The 15964-nt window shown below is 56.7% G+C and overlaps 1 protein-coding gene across 41 annotated transcripts in view; it reads left to right on the forward strand.

Moving 5' to 3' along the window:
* The window catches only part of GATAD2A (GATA zinc finger domain containing 2A), a 121401-nt gene extending 105528 nt beyond the window's left edge, over window positions 1–15873 (forward strand). For 16 of the 41 annotated variants that reach the window (XM_009435084.5, XM_009435093.5, XM_009435090.5 and 13 more), the window contains 10 exons: window positions 1003–1135; window positions 1278–1409; window positions 2991–3080; window positions 4146–4277; window positions 4444–4611; window positions 6835–7114; window positions 9511–9809; window positions 10362–10436; window positions 10724–10919; window positions 13875–15873. In XM_009435084.5, the coding sequence (XP_009433359.1) occupies window positions 1003–1135; window positions 1278–1409; window positions 2991–3080; window positions 4146–4277; window positions 4444–4611; window positions 6835–7114; window positions 9511–9809; window positions 10362–10436; window positions 10724–10919; window positions 13875–14005 (1636 nt within the window). In that variant the 3' untranslated portion in view covers window positions 14006–15873. Of the gene's footprint in view, window positions 1–1002; window positions 1136–1277; window positions 1410–2990; window positions 3081–4145; window positions 4278–4443; window positions 4612–6834; window positions 7115–9510; window positions 9810–10361; window positions 10437–10723; window positions 10920–13715; window positions 13835–13874 lie in introns of those variants that run through there. The other 25 variants (XM_063801396.1, XM_512527.8, XM_054672834.2 and 22 more) reach the window with 7 other exon arrangements.
* The last annotated feature ends 91 nt before the right edge of the window (window positions 15874–15964 follow it).

The following is a 15964-nucleotide window of genomic DNA, read 5'->3' on the forward strand; positions in this document are numbered from 1 at the left end:
TCCCCTGGTGCTTCCCAACTGGTAGTGAGATGCCGTGGGCCGACGGTGAAAAGGGGAGGAACAGGCCTTAGGTCAAGTTCACAGGTGGAAGTGAGCTCCCCAGACCGTGGCAAATTCATTAGAAAGAAAAAGGTGTGGGGGCTGGAATCATGAGAACTGTCTCATGTTGCAGTTTTGAGCTGCGACTTACAGAGTGGGCAGCAGGGTAACAGGCAGAATGACCTTGGCATCCACGTGGGGCTGGAGGCAGCCAGCCAGAAACCAGTCCATGAGTAGATCAGGCAGGTGAAGAGTCTCTGGTCTTTGAGAGAACTTGTGTCCTAGTCAGTTTCAAAACAGATAGCCACTGCCGCCATGTGGGGCCCAAGAAGGGCCATCTAGCACCTGGTGCCACCTTGTGAGCAAGCTGGCAGCCTGTGGATACACCCCTCGGTCTTCTGGGGACAGGTTGGCTGCCAGGTGTGAGGGCTTTGGCCTGCCTGAGTGGAGAGAGAAGAAAATCTGGTTCACGCAGGGAGCTGGGCTCCCCTTCAAGGGGTTTCCACCATGGCCAGGGGCTGCGGGCTGGTGGCGAGGCACACACATGCCATCAGACCCAGCATGCTCAAGCCCCCACAATGGCTAACACTGAGCAGGGCCCCAGGATCCCGAGCCGAGTGTTTACCCGATCCGAGGCACACAGTAGAGGGAGCAGCCATGTTTTCCAAAGTCACCATGTCATGCTCAGGGGCATACGCACCCTCAGCCCTGGCGACATGGCGGCAGGCATGAAGTCCCTACCATCAGGGTGCCCACCTGGGCACTGGGATTGGGTGCCCTATGACGTGTGGGTGAGAAGAAGGAGGCAGCCTGGGAGCCATGGGACAGGGCAGGGGATGTGGAGGATACAGGGCAGACAGGGAACAGACGGGGAGGTCTCAGCTCCCTGCCATGTGTCCACAGGGGTGGGCGCTGGGTCCAGCTGTCAAGGGCACTCTGGTCACTACTGTCTCCACCCCACAGTGACATGAAGTCCGAGAGGAGACCCCCCTCACCTGACGTGATTGTGCTCTCCGACAACGAGCAGCCTTCGAGCCCGAGAGTGAATGGGCTGACCACGGTGGCCTTGAAGGAGACTAGCACCGAGGCCCTCATGGTGAGCCACGTGTTGGCGCTGCCGCCGGAGCCCCACTGTGCCCTTCCTACTCATGATGCCCTCAGGTGGAGCTAGTGACGGCAGGGCCTCTGCTCCTCACTAAGGACGCTCCCTCTCAACCCTCTTCCTCTCGCCCCTGCAGAAAAGCAGTCCTGAAGAACGAGAAAGGATGATCAAGCAGCTGAAGGAAGAATTGAGGTTAGAAGAAGCAAAACTCGTTTTGTTGAAAAAGTTGCGGCAGAGTCAAATACAAAAGGAAGCCACCGCCCAGAAGGTGCGTGCCTGTCTCCCCTCCTTCCTGGGCCAGCAGGAGCGCCTGGCCTTGCCTTGATCCCCTCATCAATGTCAGCGGCCAGAAAGGTGAAAGGGCTTCCTTGAGGGAGTATAGGGCAAGGTCCCACTCCCGCATTTGTGGACTCCAGTGTGCATTTTGGATTCAGCTTAAAAGATGTTAAAGTGAATTTCAGTCTAGAGTATTCTGGATCTGAGGGTCTAAAGCTCACTTTTTTTTTTTTTTTTTTGAGATGGAATCTCACTCTGTCGCCAGGCTGGAGTGCAGTGACGCAACCTTGGCTCACTGCAACCTCTGCCTCCTGGGTTCAGGTGATTCTCCCGCCTCAGCCTCCCGAGTAGCTGGGACTACAGGCACGTGCCACCACACCCAGCTAATTTTTGTGTTTTTAGTGGAGACGGGGTTTCACCACATTGGCCAGGATGGTCTGGATCTCTTGACCTCGTGATCCGCCCACACGGGCCTCCCAAAGTGCTGGGATTACAGGCGTGAGCCACTGCGCCCGCCCTAAAGCTCACTTAGACAACAGGTGGCAAGGAAGTGGAGCACAGATGTCTGGTGCCGCTGGAAGCATGTTTCTGGGTGAAGCACTCTGTGCAGAAAGGCCGCCTGCACTGTGGGCGCAGGGGATGCCCCAGTCTCTACCATCATCCCTCCTGCTGTGTGCGTCTCAGTCCCCTCTCAGCTGGAAGTGTGCTGAGCTCCCGTGGATCTCAGCCCCAACTCTCGGGAGGGTCCTGCTTCTGTTTCTTCTTCCCTGGAGCCCGAAGCTCGCTGTTGCGCTGCTTCTAGATGCAGCTTAATGGGCAGCGAGGTTAAGTTTATTTTGTTAGGCTTTTTGAGTGCTCTGTTCTGGGAAACTCCTACCTTCCAAGTACTTTAGTCATTGCCTCAGTGAACCAGAAAGTAAGTGTGTCCTGGGCAGCAGGAGCTGAAGGAAGGACAGGACTCTCTCTGCTCTGGCTTGGGGTTTGTTTTTTGAAACCCCGCCCCCACTGCCCCCGCGCCCCCTCCCCGCCCCCCACCTTACACCTACCTAGTTAGCAAGTGGATTGGAAAGAGCCTGCCGGTTTCTTTTTTCTATTTCTTTGTCACTTGTCGAAAACTCATTGAGGGACACCAAGTCTCTCACTGGCCCTTCTCTGCTGGAACATGCAGCTTTAAAAAGTGCCCAGAGTCACCGTTTTCTCACTGAGATTGAGATCTCCCTGTCTGGGCCATGGGTCCTTTGCCTCAGCAGTGCTGCCACCATCAGCCATTCTGTCCCCTAGAGGGCACAGCAGGTGCCAGGACACTGCGTGGGTGTCAGGGAGCAGCCAAGAAGTGATGCTGAGAGTAGGGGGTGGGGCTGCTGGAAAATCTCTTCTAGGCCCATGTAGAAATTGTCACCTCCCGCTGCAGATGGGGTCACTTTCAGCCTTCAAGCAGAACCTCTGAGCGCCTGATGCCATAGAGGAGGAAGACAGTCAGTCCTCTTCGGCAGCATTAAATCTTGGCAACTCCGTGTGAGGAGAGGGCCCGGCCCAGTGGCCCCTCACCTCCTGGTGTCCTGCTCTCTTGCAGCCCACAGGTTCTGTTGGGAGCACCGTGACCACCCCTCCCCCGCTTGTTCGGGGCACCCAGAACATTCCTGCTGGCAAGCCATCACTCCAGGTCAGTGTCCCTTCTGCGTCTCACTGGGTGCCCTGCCGGCACTGCTGCTGTCAAGAACAGGCTCCTCGGGCTCCCAAACAGCCCTGGCCCAGGTTCTGCAAGAGGTTGCGCTTTCCTTCTGAGTAGGCTGGAGTGAGGCCCTCCAGCCCACAGCCCAGGGGAAGAAGCACACGTGCACTTTCCAAGCCCCACGGCCCAAAGTAGGCCACTGTTAATGTCACAGACAGAAATCATGGCCAACACTGGAAGGGGGCTTTCCAGTGAGCGCCCCTAGCAAGCCTGATCTCCCTTCATGTTGACTCTTCCGGCCAGAGAGCCTCCTTCCAGGGCCTCCAGGTGAGGGGCAGAGGCTTTCTCCTAGCCATATGGCTGAGGTCAGAAGAGGCCCTCCTGCCCCTCCCTCTCAAACAGGCCTGAGCCCTCAGCTTGCTCTAGGGGGTGACCATGCCCATCCTGCCGTGGGCCGGCCAGTGTCACATGAGAATGAACTGCCATGTTGGTGGGACTCACTCAGGAGTGAGCCCAGGTTTGCACGGCTCTGGGTGGACTCACTATTCCTTGTTCCAGTATTTAGAATCAGTAGTCATCTTTCTTAATTTTGTGTTATACGTTTGCCTTGTTAGTTTGTTTGAGACAGGGTCTTGCTCTGTTACCCAGGCTGGAGTGCAATGGCGCGATCTTGGGTCACTGCAACCTCCGCCTCCCAGGTTCAAGCAATTCTCCTGCCTCAGCCTTCTGAGTAGCTGGGACTACAGGCACGTGCCACCACGGCCTGGCTAATTTTTGTATTTTTAGTAGAGACGGGGTTTCACCACGTTGGCCAGGCTGGTGTCAAACTTCTGACCTCGTGATCTGCCTACCTCGGCCTCACAAAGTGCTGGGATTACAGGCATGTGCCACTGTGCCCATCCATAATTTTCTTTAACTTCTCTGCTACTTAAAAAACAAAAAACAAACAAACAAAAAACTAGTATGTACTTTCATAAAAGCAGCAAAACTGCTTGCTTTAAAAAAAGTGTGGGGGGGTCCGGTCCATGTAAATCTGGGTCTTGGTATCGTTGGCAGACCTCTTCAGCTCGGATGCCCGGCAGTGTCATACCCCCGCCCCTGGTCCGAGGTGGGCAGCAGGCGTCCTCGAAGCTGGGGCCACAGGCGAGCTCGCAGGTCGTCATGCCCCCACTCGTCAGGGGGGCTCAGGTAAGCAGGGCTGTGCACATGGGGGAGACCTGGCAGCCTCAGCAGTCGTCTACCTTGAAAGTAGGGCCCTTCCCAGTCCTTGGGGGCAAAGTGCCCTGTGCCTTCCGGTCCCGCTCCATTGTTGATCTCAGTCAGATTTCTTGTTCTCCCCACCCTACCCCAACAGCAAATCCACAGCATTAGGCAACATTCCAGCACAGGGCCACCGCCTCTCCTCCTGGCCCCCCGGGCGTCGGTGCCCAGTGTGCAGATTCAGGGACAGAGGATCATCCAGCAGGGCCTCATCCGCGTCGCCAATGTTCCCAACACCAGCCTGCTCGTCAACATCCCACAGGTGAGGGCTGCGCCACACTGTGCCAGGGAGAGTGTGTGTCCCACCTGTGACTGCTCCCCTTGGACCCAGGTTCTGGGGCACAGTAGTGTTTCCCCGGGCTGTGTGGCATGACCTGCCTTGCTCTTTCAGAGCCAGGCAGGGGCTTGGACTTGAGCTCCTGGGGGCCACAGGGCTGTCTGGGTCGTGGGCAGAAGTTTTGTGGGCAGACTTGATATCCAGCACAGGTGGGCAGCTGACGAGAGGGGCGATGCACGGACCTGAGCTGAAGGTGGGGTCTGCTTACCAGCCCCATGGCTGAGGAAACAGCATGTGGCACACAGCAGGTTTAGGGGGATAGTCGAGGCCCAGGAGAGGCCGGTGATGGGCCCGGAGATGCCTTGGGGGGCACCGGAGCCCATGCCGCCCTCCCGGCAGTGACTTCTTCCGATTGCCTCCTCAGCAAATGTTCTCATGTCACCAGGTGCGCCTATTCTTAGCCGCACGTCCCTTTACCTCTGTACAGAGCCTCTCAGATGGGGAGGGTCTGTCCCCACCCCCTGGAAGTAGGATGGGAAGAGCAGAACCAAGGGGCGGGTGGGCTGGAAACAGGCGCCTTGGCTGACAGATAAAATTACCAGGTCTGCAGGGGCTTTTGTTGGTGGGCGTGTTCGCTCTTTCTTCCCTCTTTGGCACAGTTTGTTCTTGCCCACCCTCCTCAGACAAGAGCAAGGCTCTGGGCAGTGTCCCTGCCTGCTTTCGAAGGTCAGGTTCGAGTGCAGAGAAGATGGCTAGTCCTGGACTGACCCAGGCAGGTAGTTTCATACACCTGTTAAATTTTTTTCTTTTTTGGAGACAGTCTTGCTCTGTTGCCCAGGCTGGATGGAGTACAGTGGTGCGATCAAATATCTTTATTTTATTATGAGACAAGAGTCTCCCTCTGTTACCCAGGCTGGAGTGCAGTGGCATGATCTTGGCTCACTGCAACCTCCATCTCCCAGGAGATACTCCTGTGTCAGCCTCCCAAGTAGCTGGGACTACAGGCGCCTGCCACCATGCCCAGCTAGTTATTGTATTTTTAGTCAAGACAGTGTTACACCATGTTGGCCAGGCTGGCCCTGAACTCCTGACCTTAAGTGATCCGCCCGACTTGGCCTCCCAAAGTGCTGGGATTACAGGCGTGAGCCACCACATCCTGCCCACCCGTGAACTTTTATCCAGTCCTTTCTCTTGTCTTTGTTTCCTGAGGGTGGGCACAGGCAGTCAGTGGCAGAGAAGGTGGTCTGCTCCTAGCGTGGCTGGGGGAGGCTGTGAGGGGAAGGAGGAGGGGAACTGGCTGGTCAGAGGTGAGGGAGGCCTGGGTTTGGTCTTGGTTGCTGAGGGGACAACAAACCAGCAGGCCGGTCTCTGGGAACCTTTATTGGGGGGTGGGACCCTGGGAAGGCATCCTGCACACCCTGTGCCCCACAGTGTGGCATTTGCAAGTCATTGGGTGTGTCCATTTTCTGGGGGTGGGGTGCACAGCTTTCATCATATTTCCAGAGGGGTCCTCAGCCCCTAAAAGCAATAACATTGGCATATGGGCAGTTCTGGGTTTCAGGGAGAGCCCTATCCAGCAGTTGTGGGGCTGGTGGAGACAGTCAAGGGTCTGCTCCTGGGATCCAGGCAGGACTGTGAGGTGGCACTGGAGCGGTGAGGACTGGGTGGAGGACAAGGGGAAGAGGTTGGCCTAGGAGCTGCTTCCCCCATCGCCCCATAAGGACTCGGGGACTACCTCAAACATTAGCATCCCAGGGGAGCACATGCAGAGAGGCTCATGGGGGTGCTGCGGTGAGCACCCTCTTACCCTGTGAGAAGGCAGTAGGCCAGGCCACAGCCAGAGGACAGTGGCCCTGCTGGGCAGTGTGGTGACCACCAGAACCTGGTGACAGCCACGTGGGTGCCCTCACATTCACATGGCGGAGCACAGCAAACTATAGATTTTAAGTGTGTGCGGTTTATCTGGTAAACCTCGGTGCACATGTGCAGATGAGCAGCCACCACCTAGGGTGGTGTGTTTCTCGCACCTCTCCCTGCTGCCCTGGCTTCTGAGAGCCTGTTATCATGGCTGGGTTCACTTTTGTTAGGGACGCCATCGTCAAGGGTACTGGTTAGTGCAGTTGACAGGACCTCGGGCTTCGGGGCGCTGGGGAGCCTTCCTCTGGGCAGGCGCACGGAGCGCCCTGACTGAGTTTTTGTCTCCCAAAGCCCACCCCAGCATCACTGAAGGGGACAACAGCCACCTCCGCTCAGGCCAACTCCACCCCCACTAGTGTGGCCTCTGTGGTCACCTCTGCTGAGTCTCCAGCAAGCCGACAGGCGGCCGCCAAGCTGGCGCTGCGCAAACAGCTGGAGAAGACGCTACTCGAGATCCCCCCACCCAAGCCCCCAGCCCCAGAGATGAACTTCCTGCCCAGCGCCGCCAACAACGAGTTCATCTACCTGGTCGGCCTGGAGGAGGTGGTGCAGAACCTACTGGAGACACAAGGTGAGTGGCCTGGACCCAGCCGGGCTGCTTCCGCCTCTGGCCTCCAAGGGTGCTGCCCCCGTGGGTTCTTTCCAACACACAGCAGAGGCTGGGGCAGGGCTGCCTAGCCAGGATGGTCCTGGGTGGGCTTGGCAGGGACACCGTCAGTGCCACTGTGGAGTCTGGACACTGTCCTCCGGTTGGGGCCTCTGAGAGCCAGGCCCTGAGAGGCTCAGGGTCCAGGGGGACGGGCAGTAGTGGCCTCCGTGACGTTGGCGTGTGGTGGGGTAGACGTGAGGGTGCACATCTGTGGGAGGCTGACAGGGTTGGCCTCCACGAAGGGCTCTCAGGCCAATGTGGAGTTGTGACACACAGGCAGAACCTTCCAGAGCCTCAAGTGCTCCCAGCTTCTGAGGAGGGAGAGGGACAGCCCACCCCACTGCCCAGGGGCAGGCTCGCATGATCACCCTCTTCAGGCAGCGTGGGAGTGCACTGTGTCCTGGGGGATTTAGGAATAAAAGGACATCTACGGGGTGATCACAGCATTGGAGACGGCTGGGTGGGTGGATCTGAGTGGCCGAGTTGGCCCCCAGGGAGCCCCTGCTCCCCAGATATGGAGACCAAGGACGTTTCTGCCCACAGGTTGAGGTTGGGGTGACACGAGTAGGCCAGGAGGCTGAGTCCTCTCCTGGTGACTGCATCAGACTCTCAGAGCAGAGGAGTCGGCAGGACTGTGAGGGGCCCAGGGCAGGGGCAGGGCCTGGCAGCCTCAGAGCCTTCCCAGCACAGACCTGGGAGCAGCGGGGTGGGTGTGTGCAGAGAAGCACCTCCCGCGCACTGCCCAGGATACAGAGGGAGGAGGGCATGGGGGCCAGGTCGAGCTGTGCCCCCAGCACCTGGGGTTGGGAAGATGCTCTCCCCACTCCCTTAGGGTACTTTGGTGCATCAACTGGTGCCCCCATGTGGTTGCACCCAGGGTCCCCAAGAGGCAGAGCTCTCCACACTTGCGCGGGGCTGGGCCTGGCGCAGCCTCAGAGTGGCCCTCAAATGTAGAGTTGCTTGTAACCCACTCCCTTGCCCCTCAGTCGCTCTCGTAACTCCCGGCCACAGGATGGTACCGAGACTAACTGCAGCGTGCCCCAAGGGCATGGCCTCCAGCTCCCAGCTGCAGGAGGGACCTGGGGGAGCTGTGGGGAGGTGAGGCTCTGACACAGCCCGGCTGGTGCCTTTGGTGCCTCCTTTTCGACAAGGTGATGTCGGCAAAAGAGCCACCTGGGGCTGCTGTAGGAAATGAGGATTGGGGGCCGAGTTGGGACCAGTGCCCCTCCTTGCCCCTGCCTGTGCGGGCATCCGCTCTCCCAGACCAGTCTGTCTCTGCCGTTCCCTCATCAGGGCTCAGTCTCCCTCTCCTGTTGCCAAGGATAGGACCTCACTGTGGGAGAGACTTTGAGCCCTGCTGGAGGCATCTCCTGACACCTCCCAGAGCCCCCAGCCTCGCGCCATGTCTGGTTCTGGCGCCGCTCACGCTGGCCATGGGTTGGACGTGTGCAAGGAGATGTGCCGTTGTCACCAGAGCATGTAAGCTGCAGGTGGCGGTCTCATGGGTCAGGGGCTTTGAAGGGGCCAGGCCAGTCCAGGCAGGAGAGGGAAGGCCGAGGGTCTCGCCACATCCATCTCCCCACCCCCCAGCCCCTGCCGTCCTCTGACATTGTCTGTGATGACCAAGAGCAATTAAGTCCCCTAAGTGCTGAACACAAAAAAGGTCGGCACAAATACGCCCAGACCTCACGCCCGAGCACATGCTTCATGTACACTTCCCCAGCTACCTCTTGCAGCCCCCAAGGAGATTATGCATTCTGTCCCCCAGACAAGGGGACCAAGCCCTTGCTGCCCCTGTAGCCTGCTGCCCACCTTGTGCAGTGGGTGCAGCCCAAGGCCTGGGGCCTATCCCGGGTGTGAGTCCAGCCCTGCCACTGGGTGACAATGTGATCTACAGGTCACTTGGTCTCTCTTGGCCTCAGTTTCCTCATCAGGACATGGAGCATTTGGGGGTTCCCCCTCCTAAGAATGAACTGAGTACCTCAGCACCCACAAAGCACTTGCTGGGTGACTTGCCTGTCACCCTTATTAACTCGTACACAAGCAAGGGTGCCCACCACACTGAGGCACGGCTTGGCATGGTCCCTGCTGGTCCTCAGTGGTGTCATGTCCAGCGATGGGTGGGACAGGAGGCCGACGTTTTCTGAAGCTGTTCGGCGTTGGCCGGCCCCATGTCCACATGTCATTGGTGCCCAGTAGGCATTTGCAGAACGGACAGACTGTGGCGACTGAGACTCCAGCATCCTGGGCTGGGGGCGGCCAGGGCCCTGACTGTCGTCCTGGCCCTCTGACGTGAGCCATGTGCTGTCTGCTTGCAGCAGGCAGGATGTCAGCCGCCACTGTGCTGTCCCGGGAGCCCTACATGTGTGCACAGTGCAAGACGGACTTCACCTGCCGCTGGCGGGAGGAGAAGAGCGGCGCCATCATGTGTGAGAACTGCATGACAACCAACCAGAAGAAGGCGCTCAAGGTGGAGCACACCAGCCGGCTGAAGGCCGCCTTTGTGAAGGCGCTGCAGCAGGAACAGGAGATTGAGCAGCGGCTCCTGCAGCAGGGCACGGCCCCTGCACAGGCCAAGGCCGAGCCCACCGCCGCCCCACACCCCGCGCTGAAGCAGGTGAGCCTGGCCTGCTGCCAGCAGTGCCGTCCCTAGTAGGCAGAGGCCGTTCCGCGATCCACCCCACGCCTGCGCTGCACCGCCTGATTGTTAACTGCGCGTCTAAATTGCAGTTAATGGTGGTGTTGGGCGGCAAAAACACTAATTTGCAGTTTCTTTAGACTTTGTAGCTCTCACTTGCAGGCTGCCGGCTGACAAGTACTGCTTGTCTCCAGGGACTTTTCTGAAAGCCACGTTGAGATACCAAAGGGGCGTTTGGAAAAATGTTCTTGCTAAATTTGGAGAGGAACAAGTTTGAAATCAAGTTTTTTGTTCTCGTGTTGTTTTATTTTAATGCTTCTCCTTCCCACCCTCTTGTAGACTCGAAGCTCCCTTTTGGCAATTTTTGTTTTCTTGGAAGTTCTTTGCAATTCACTAAACGCATTTTCTCAAGATCCCCACTTGGCGCCTAAAGTCCCCAGGGGACGGGCCTGTCCTGTGGGGCTCACCCTCGGTCACCCTGGGCCGGCCAGCAGACCGCACTGACTTTGCTTTCAACCCCCGTTTGTGTAGGTCATAAAACCCCGGCGTAAGTTGGCGTTCCGCTCAGGAGAGGCCCGCGACTGGAGTAACGGGGCTGTGCTACAGGTCAGAACCGCGCTGGGCGCCGGGAGCCTCGCGCCCCCACCGCAGCCCGTGACCACGTCAGTCGCCGACTGTCACGCTGCCTCTTCTGTCTGTCTCTCCCTGTTTCTGTTTCACTCTCTCCCCTCCCCCACCCCTCTGTGTAACTTACCTGGTCTCCTGATTTTGGACTTTAGGGACCCCATGTGGGTGGGAAGAGGTCAGCCAGAGCAAGGAGAGGCTGCGCTGAGTGTCTCGCCCGCTGCTGTCTTTTCCCTGCATGAGCCGTCACCCCCCTCTCTCCACTGCAGGCCTCCAGCCAGCTGTCCCGGGGTTCGGCCACGACGCCCCGAGGTGTCCTGCACACGTTCAGTCCGTCACCCAAACTGCAGAACTCAGCCTCGGCCACAGCCCTGGTCAGCAGGACCGGCAGACATTCTGAGAGAACCGTGAGCGCCGGCAAGGGCAGCGCCACCTCCAACTGGAAGAAGACGCCCCTCAGCACAGGTGGGTGACCTCCACAGGGCTCCCCAGGGGACCTGCCCATTGTGGGGCTCACCCTTCCTTAACCGAAACAGAGGCACATGTGCAGCGGGTGAACCCCCAGGCCCGCTTCCCAAGCTCAGCCTCCTCGGACTCTGGCTTTCCCTCCTGCCCCTAACCAGGATACCCTGAAGAAGTGACAGCCCCGAGCAGATAGGAAATGGTAACCACCCTCACTCTCTGCACCCCGGCTCAGTCTTTGACCGACAAAACATGGGCCAGGCCTGGCTCAGAGGGTGCCCCCACAGCCATCCATGTGGACTCTTGTCAGCACACACCCATATCTTGCCCACTCAGGGTCCCCCTTTTCTCTTTGTGCTGCAGCGAACATCTTTTTTCTGTCATTGTGCCATCCATGCTGCGGTCACACCGAGTGGTGCAAAGTAGAACAGTAATGCGGGGCAGGGGGTGTGCCCAGGGCAGCGGCTGGCTCACCCGGGGCAGGTAGTGGAGGCCTTGCCGGAGACGGTGTTTGAAGAACAACCAGTAGGGGTGAAGGTCCTCCAGTGGGCTCTCCGGAGTCAGTTGCGGCCCCACCGTCCCTGGCATGGTCCCGATGGCCTGTTTATTTTTTCATGTATGTGTTAACATTAGAACAAAAGTGTTATATTTCTTGTGTCAAAAATAGGGAAAGAAAAGGTGGTCAGGAAGGGCCAAGTTAAGGAGATGGGCACCCTCTGGGAGAGGAAGCAAAGTGTCCCACATGCACCCTGAAGCCTGTGGCCCTGCAGGTAGGAGAGGACAATCATGAGACAGGCCCCAGGCAGAGTGGTGGGGGGAGCCTGAGAGCCTGCTGAGCCTGCCACTGTCCTAAGTGAGAGGCGTGCCCAGGTGCCAGGCTCTGCAGGGGCACTTCAGGAAACAGCAGACGTTCGGCTGCAGAGGAATCCAGGCAGCCTGGACAGTTGAGTGTGTTTGTCATCAAACCAGCCAGCCAGACGTTCTGCTCAGCAGGTTTAAGACAGCTAAGGACTCACGGGCTGGGCAGAAATTACTCTTGTGGGAAGTTTGAAAGGATAAGAAAGAAGTAGAAGTCGATAAGTGTGTGCATGTGGGCACGGTGGTGGAAGTCATCTGGAAGCTGTGTGTGTGTGTGTGTTTAAAGTTTGAAAGGGAGCATGAAGGCATCACTAGTTGCTGTGTCTGATGGTAGGATTAGAGGGAAAATAAATGGTTGAAAGCACCATTTCCTAAAAGAGTTACCACGGGGGTTTTGAGAGAGCGCCTGGCAGGACCCAGTTGCCAGGTTTCTGGAGTGCTGCCCTTGCACACAGGGTTGGTTCCTAAGAACATTTGACCTGGGAACGCTTTTTCCACAAAATGTATTAGCCACCACTAAAAATACTCTTAGGGCCAGACATGCTGGCTCTCACCTGTAATCCCAGCACTTTGTGAAGCCGAGATGGGAGGATTGCTTGAGCCTAGGAGTTTGAGACCAGCCTGGGCAACATGGTGAGACCTTGTGTCTACAAAAAAATAATTAGCCAAGCACATGGCATGTGTCTGTGGTCCCAGCTACTCAGCCAGGAGGCTGAGGGAGGAGGATCGCTTGAGCATGGGAGGTTGAGGCTGCAGTGAGCACTGATTGTGCCACTGCACTCCAGCCTCGGCAAGAGTGAGACCCCATCTCAAGGGGTCTGGGGCAGCCCTTACCTCCAACTCTGGCCAAAAATTCTGCGTGTGCTGGGTGGGGGCATTTATTTATTTTCCAATTATAAAAATGATATTTGTCCATCATGGAAATTTGGAAAATACAGAGAGAAAAGACTGTGGCAATGGCTTGTATTTTCCTCCCCCAGGTGAACAAATATTACATTTAAGGGTTTTCCCCAGTGTCTCCCCTTCACTTGAGGGTCCTTTGTGGAAATGTGTGTCTTGCGTTGGCTACTTTGTGTGTTAATGAGAGACCCTTACTGGACGCATTAAAATTTGAGCTGGGCACAGTGGCTCGTGCCTATAATCCCAGTGCTTTGACAGGCCAAGGTAGGAGGATTGCTTGAGGCCTGGAGTTTGAGACCAGTAAACAACAACAACACTTGAGGGTAGGAGATAGTTTTTTTTTCCTTTTTTTTTTTTTCTTCTTTTGGAGAAGCTTCTTGCTATGTTGCCCAGGCTGGAATGCAGTAGCGCGATCATAGCTCTCTTGCAGCCTGGATCTCCTAGGCCCAAGCAATCCTCCCACCTCAGCCTCTGGAGTAACTGGGACTACAGGGATGTGCCACCATGTCCAGCTGATATTTTTTTTAGAGATGGGGCCTCACTATGTTGCCCAGGCTGGTCTCTATCTCCTGGCCTCAAGCAGTCTTCCCACCCCCCAGCCTCTCAAAGTGCTGGGATTCTAGGCTGAGCCTCCGTGCCCAGCTAAGATAGTTTTTCATTGCTGCATAGTATTCCATCCTGCATTATTGTCCTGTTGCACACATTTGTTTATGGTTTTCCACTGTTCTAAGCAGCACCGTGGTCAGCACCTTCATTTCTGTAGAACGTAGGTAGCTGCTCACCCTCTGATGATTGCCCCACACTTGGGATTACCTTGGCAGAGCCTGGCAATGTCAAGGCCATTGAGTTGCTGCCTAAATACTCTTCAGCTCTGGGGCCTGGGATTTGAAACGTTGATTGAGGAGTAGTGTGGGCGGGTTTGCAAGGGCTCCTGGGTCCTTAGTCTGTATTAGGGCTGGGGTCTAGGCAGCTATGGCTGGGCTCCTCCCAGGAGCCCTCCTGACGAGGGCCTTCTCGGCTGCTCGCTCTGTTCTGTTGCAGGCGGGACCCTTGCGTTTGTCAGCCCAAGCCTGGCGGTGCGCAAGGGCTCCTTGGTCCTTAGTCTGTATTAGGGCTGGGGTCTAGGCAGCTATGGCTGGGCTCCTCCCAGGAGCCCTCCTGACGAGGGCCTTCTCGGCTGCTCGCTCTGTTCTGTTGCAGGCGGGACCCTTGCGTTTGTCAGCCCAAGCCTGGCGGTGCACAAGAGCTCCTCGGCCGTGGACCGCCAGCGAGAATACCTCCTGGACATGATCCCACCCCGCTCCATCCCCCAGTCAGCCACGTGGAAATAGTGCGAGCCAGGCCCCGTGGAAGACGGGCTCCCTCCTCCCCCACCTGGCCCCTGGTCTAGAAGGACCCACTGCACCACCCTCCGCTGGCTCGGGAAGACACCGTGCCCGCCCCAAGAGCAAGCACCGGCCATGCTGCAGAGGCAAGACCTCAATTCTTGGCTGCAAAGTTTCATCAGGGCTAGAGGGCTGGTGCCGCCTCATAGGCAGACGAGGATCATCGCTGGGGGACCTTTCCCGTGGGCTTTCTTCCTTTCTCTCTTTGCCTTTAGTTTGCCCGACACCAGCAGAAAAGTGGACCTTGGGGGCTGGTTCTGCTCCTGGCCCCCTTGTTCGGCCCCTGCCGGCACACGGGCGGCTCACCCTGGACACTGTGACGCGCATGGGCAAGGCCAGCGCCCGGGGCTTCTGAACCGAGCGGGGCGTTTCATTTTTTTGCTTTTCCCTGTCTTAGGCTCCCAATCTTTGACTACCTTCCCATGGCGATCTATAAGTTGAAAGATTTTTTTTTTTTTTAATCACCTCATGATGATGGAGTTAAAAGTAAACCGTGCAGAGACCCTGGGGTCCCTGTTGTACGCTGCATCGTCCCGCTGGCCCTGTGCCCTGGAGGGTGGGCGGCTCGTGGTGCCACAGCCCCTGGCAGGGACGGCCGGCCCGCCCCCGTGACTGACTGACAGATGCAGGGATGGCCGAGGCAGCCCTCGCTCCAGCCGAACGCCTCCATTGCTGCTTGTTCTGGAGACCCCCGCCCCCGGACCTTCCAGACTTAGCAGAAGAACAAACTGAAGAACAGACCCAGCCAGAGAAGCAGGGATTCCAGAAGCTGCCCATGAAGGGAGAAGGAGAGGATCCGGTCGGCAGCAGCCCTGAGCAGGAAGCTGGAGGGGGGACTGTCGCGGGGTTTTTCTGTTGTGGTTTATTTTATTAAATTTTTTCCTTTTTTCTATTCATTTCGATGGACGCAATCTTACGCCACCCTGGCCTTGCTCCTGGGAGGTGAGCGTGCACAGGTGTGTGCAGGTCAGGAGGTGCCGTCCAGGTGTGCGGCGAGCCGCTGCGCACAGATGTCAGGATTTCCGTTTGGGTCTAGTTTAGAACCTGTCCTTAAACCTAGGGGTTGCTGTCAGGATTTGCTTTCAGACTTTTTTTTTTGTAATTCCCTTTAGAGTCTACAAAAATGTTTTTAAAAGGATCAGGTCTGCTTTTAGTTTCATTTTTGTTTCTTTCCCGTCCCACTCTTTAAAAACTGGTTCCGTGAGGAAAGGCAGAAGCCATTCCGTGTCTCTTGCAGGCTGGGCCAGCTTCATGCCAGTGCGAGGGCGTCCCGTGCCCACGTACATACGTATGTCTCCATGAGTTCTGGGCTCCACCGGTTCCAATTGAGCTCCAGCCCTGGTTTTCCTACCCATGCAGTTAGGGACTTTAATTTAAATTTTTTTTTGTAGGGCCACCGCCTTCAAACACAACTGCTACAACATTCTAATAAAGGCTCATTTAACCCCCAGGCTCCTGTCGTGTGAATATCCTCAGTCTGTAGGAAACTTTTTTTGACACACCATAGAAGACCTAGTTTTGGAAAACATTATCTAATTTTTTGTTGTGCAAATCCCCAAATTTCTCACTAATTTTTGTTTTTTTGTGCATAACTTTGGATGGGCTGAAGGAGGTGAGGACAGATTGGGGAAGGGTGGCTTTCATTCCAAGATCCAGGGATTTGGGGAAAAGGAAGGAATTTGATGTTTTTTGGGGTGGGAGGGGAGGGTGTGTTTTTTACACCAAAAAAAAAAAAAAAAAATCAAGAGTATGCAAGCATTTCTATTCCTCGCATTTTTCTGTGTGCCTGGCAAATAAATACCTGTCTCCTACGACCCTGAGCTGTTAGCCCTCTCTGTTCCATGACAGGGGCCAGATCTTCCAGCTCCTCCCGGAAGGAGCACCCAGGCTGGCTTCTTCCCACTG

Source organism: Pan troglodytes, chromosome 20, assembly GCF_028858775.2.
Source record: "Pan troglodytes isolate AG18354 chromosome 20, NHGRI_mPanTro3-v2.0_pri, whole genome shotgun sequence".
NCBI lineage: Eukaryota > Metazoa > Chordata > Mammalia > Primates > Hominidae > Pan > Pan troglodytes.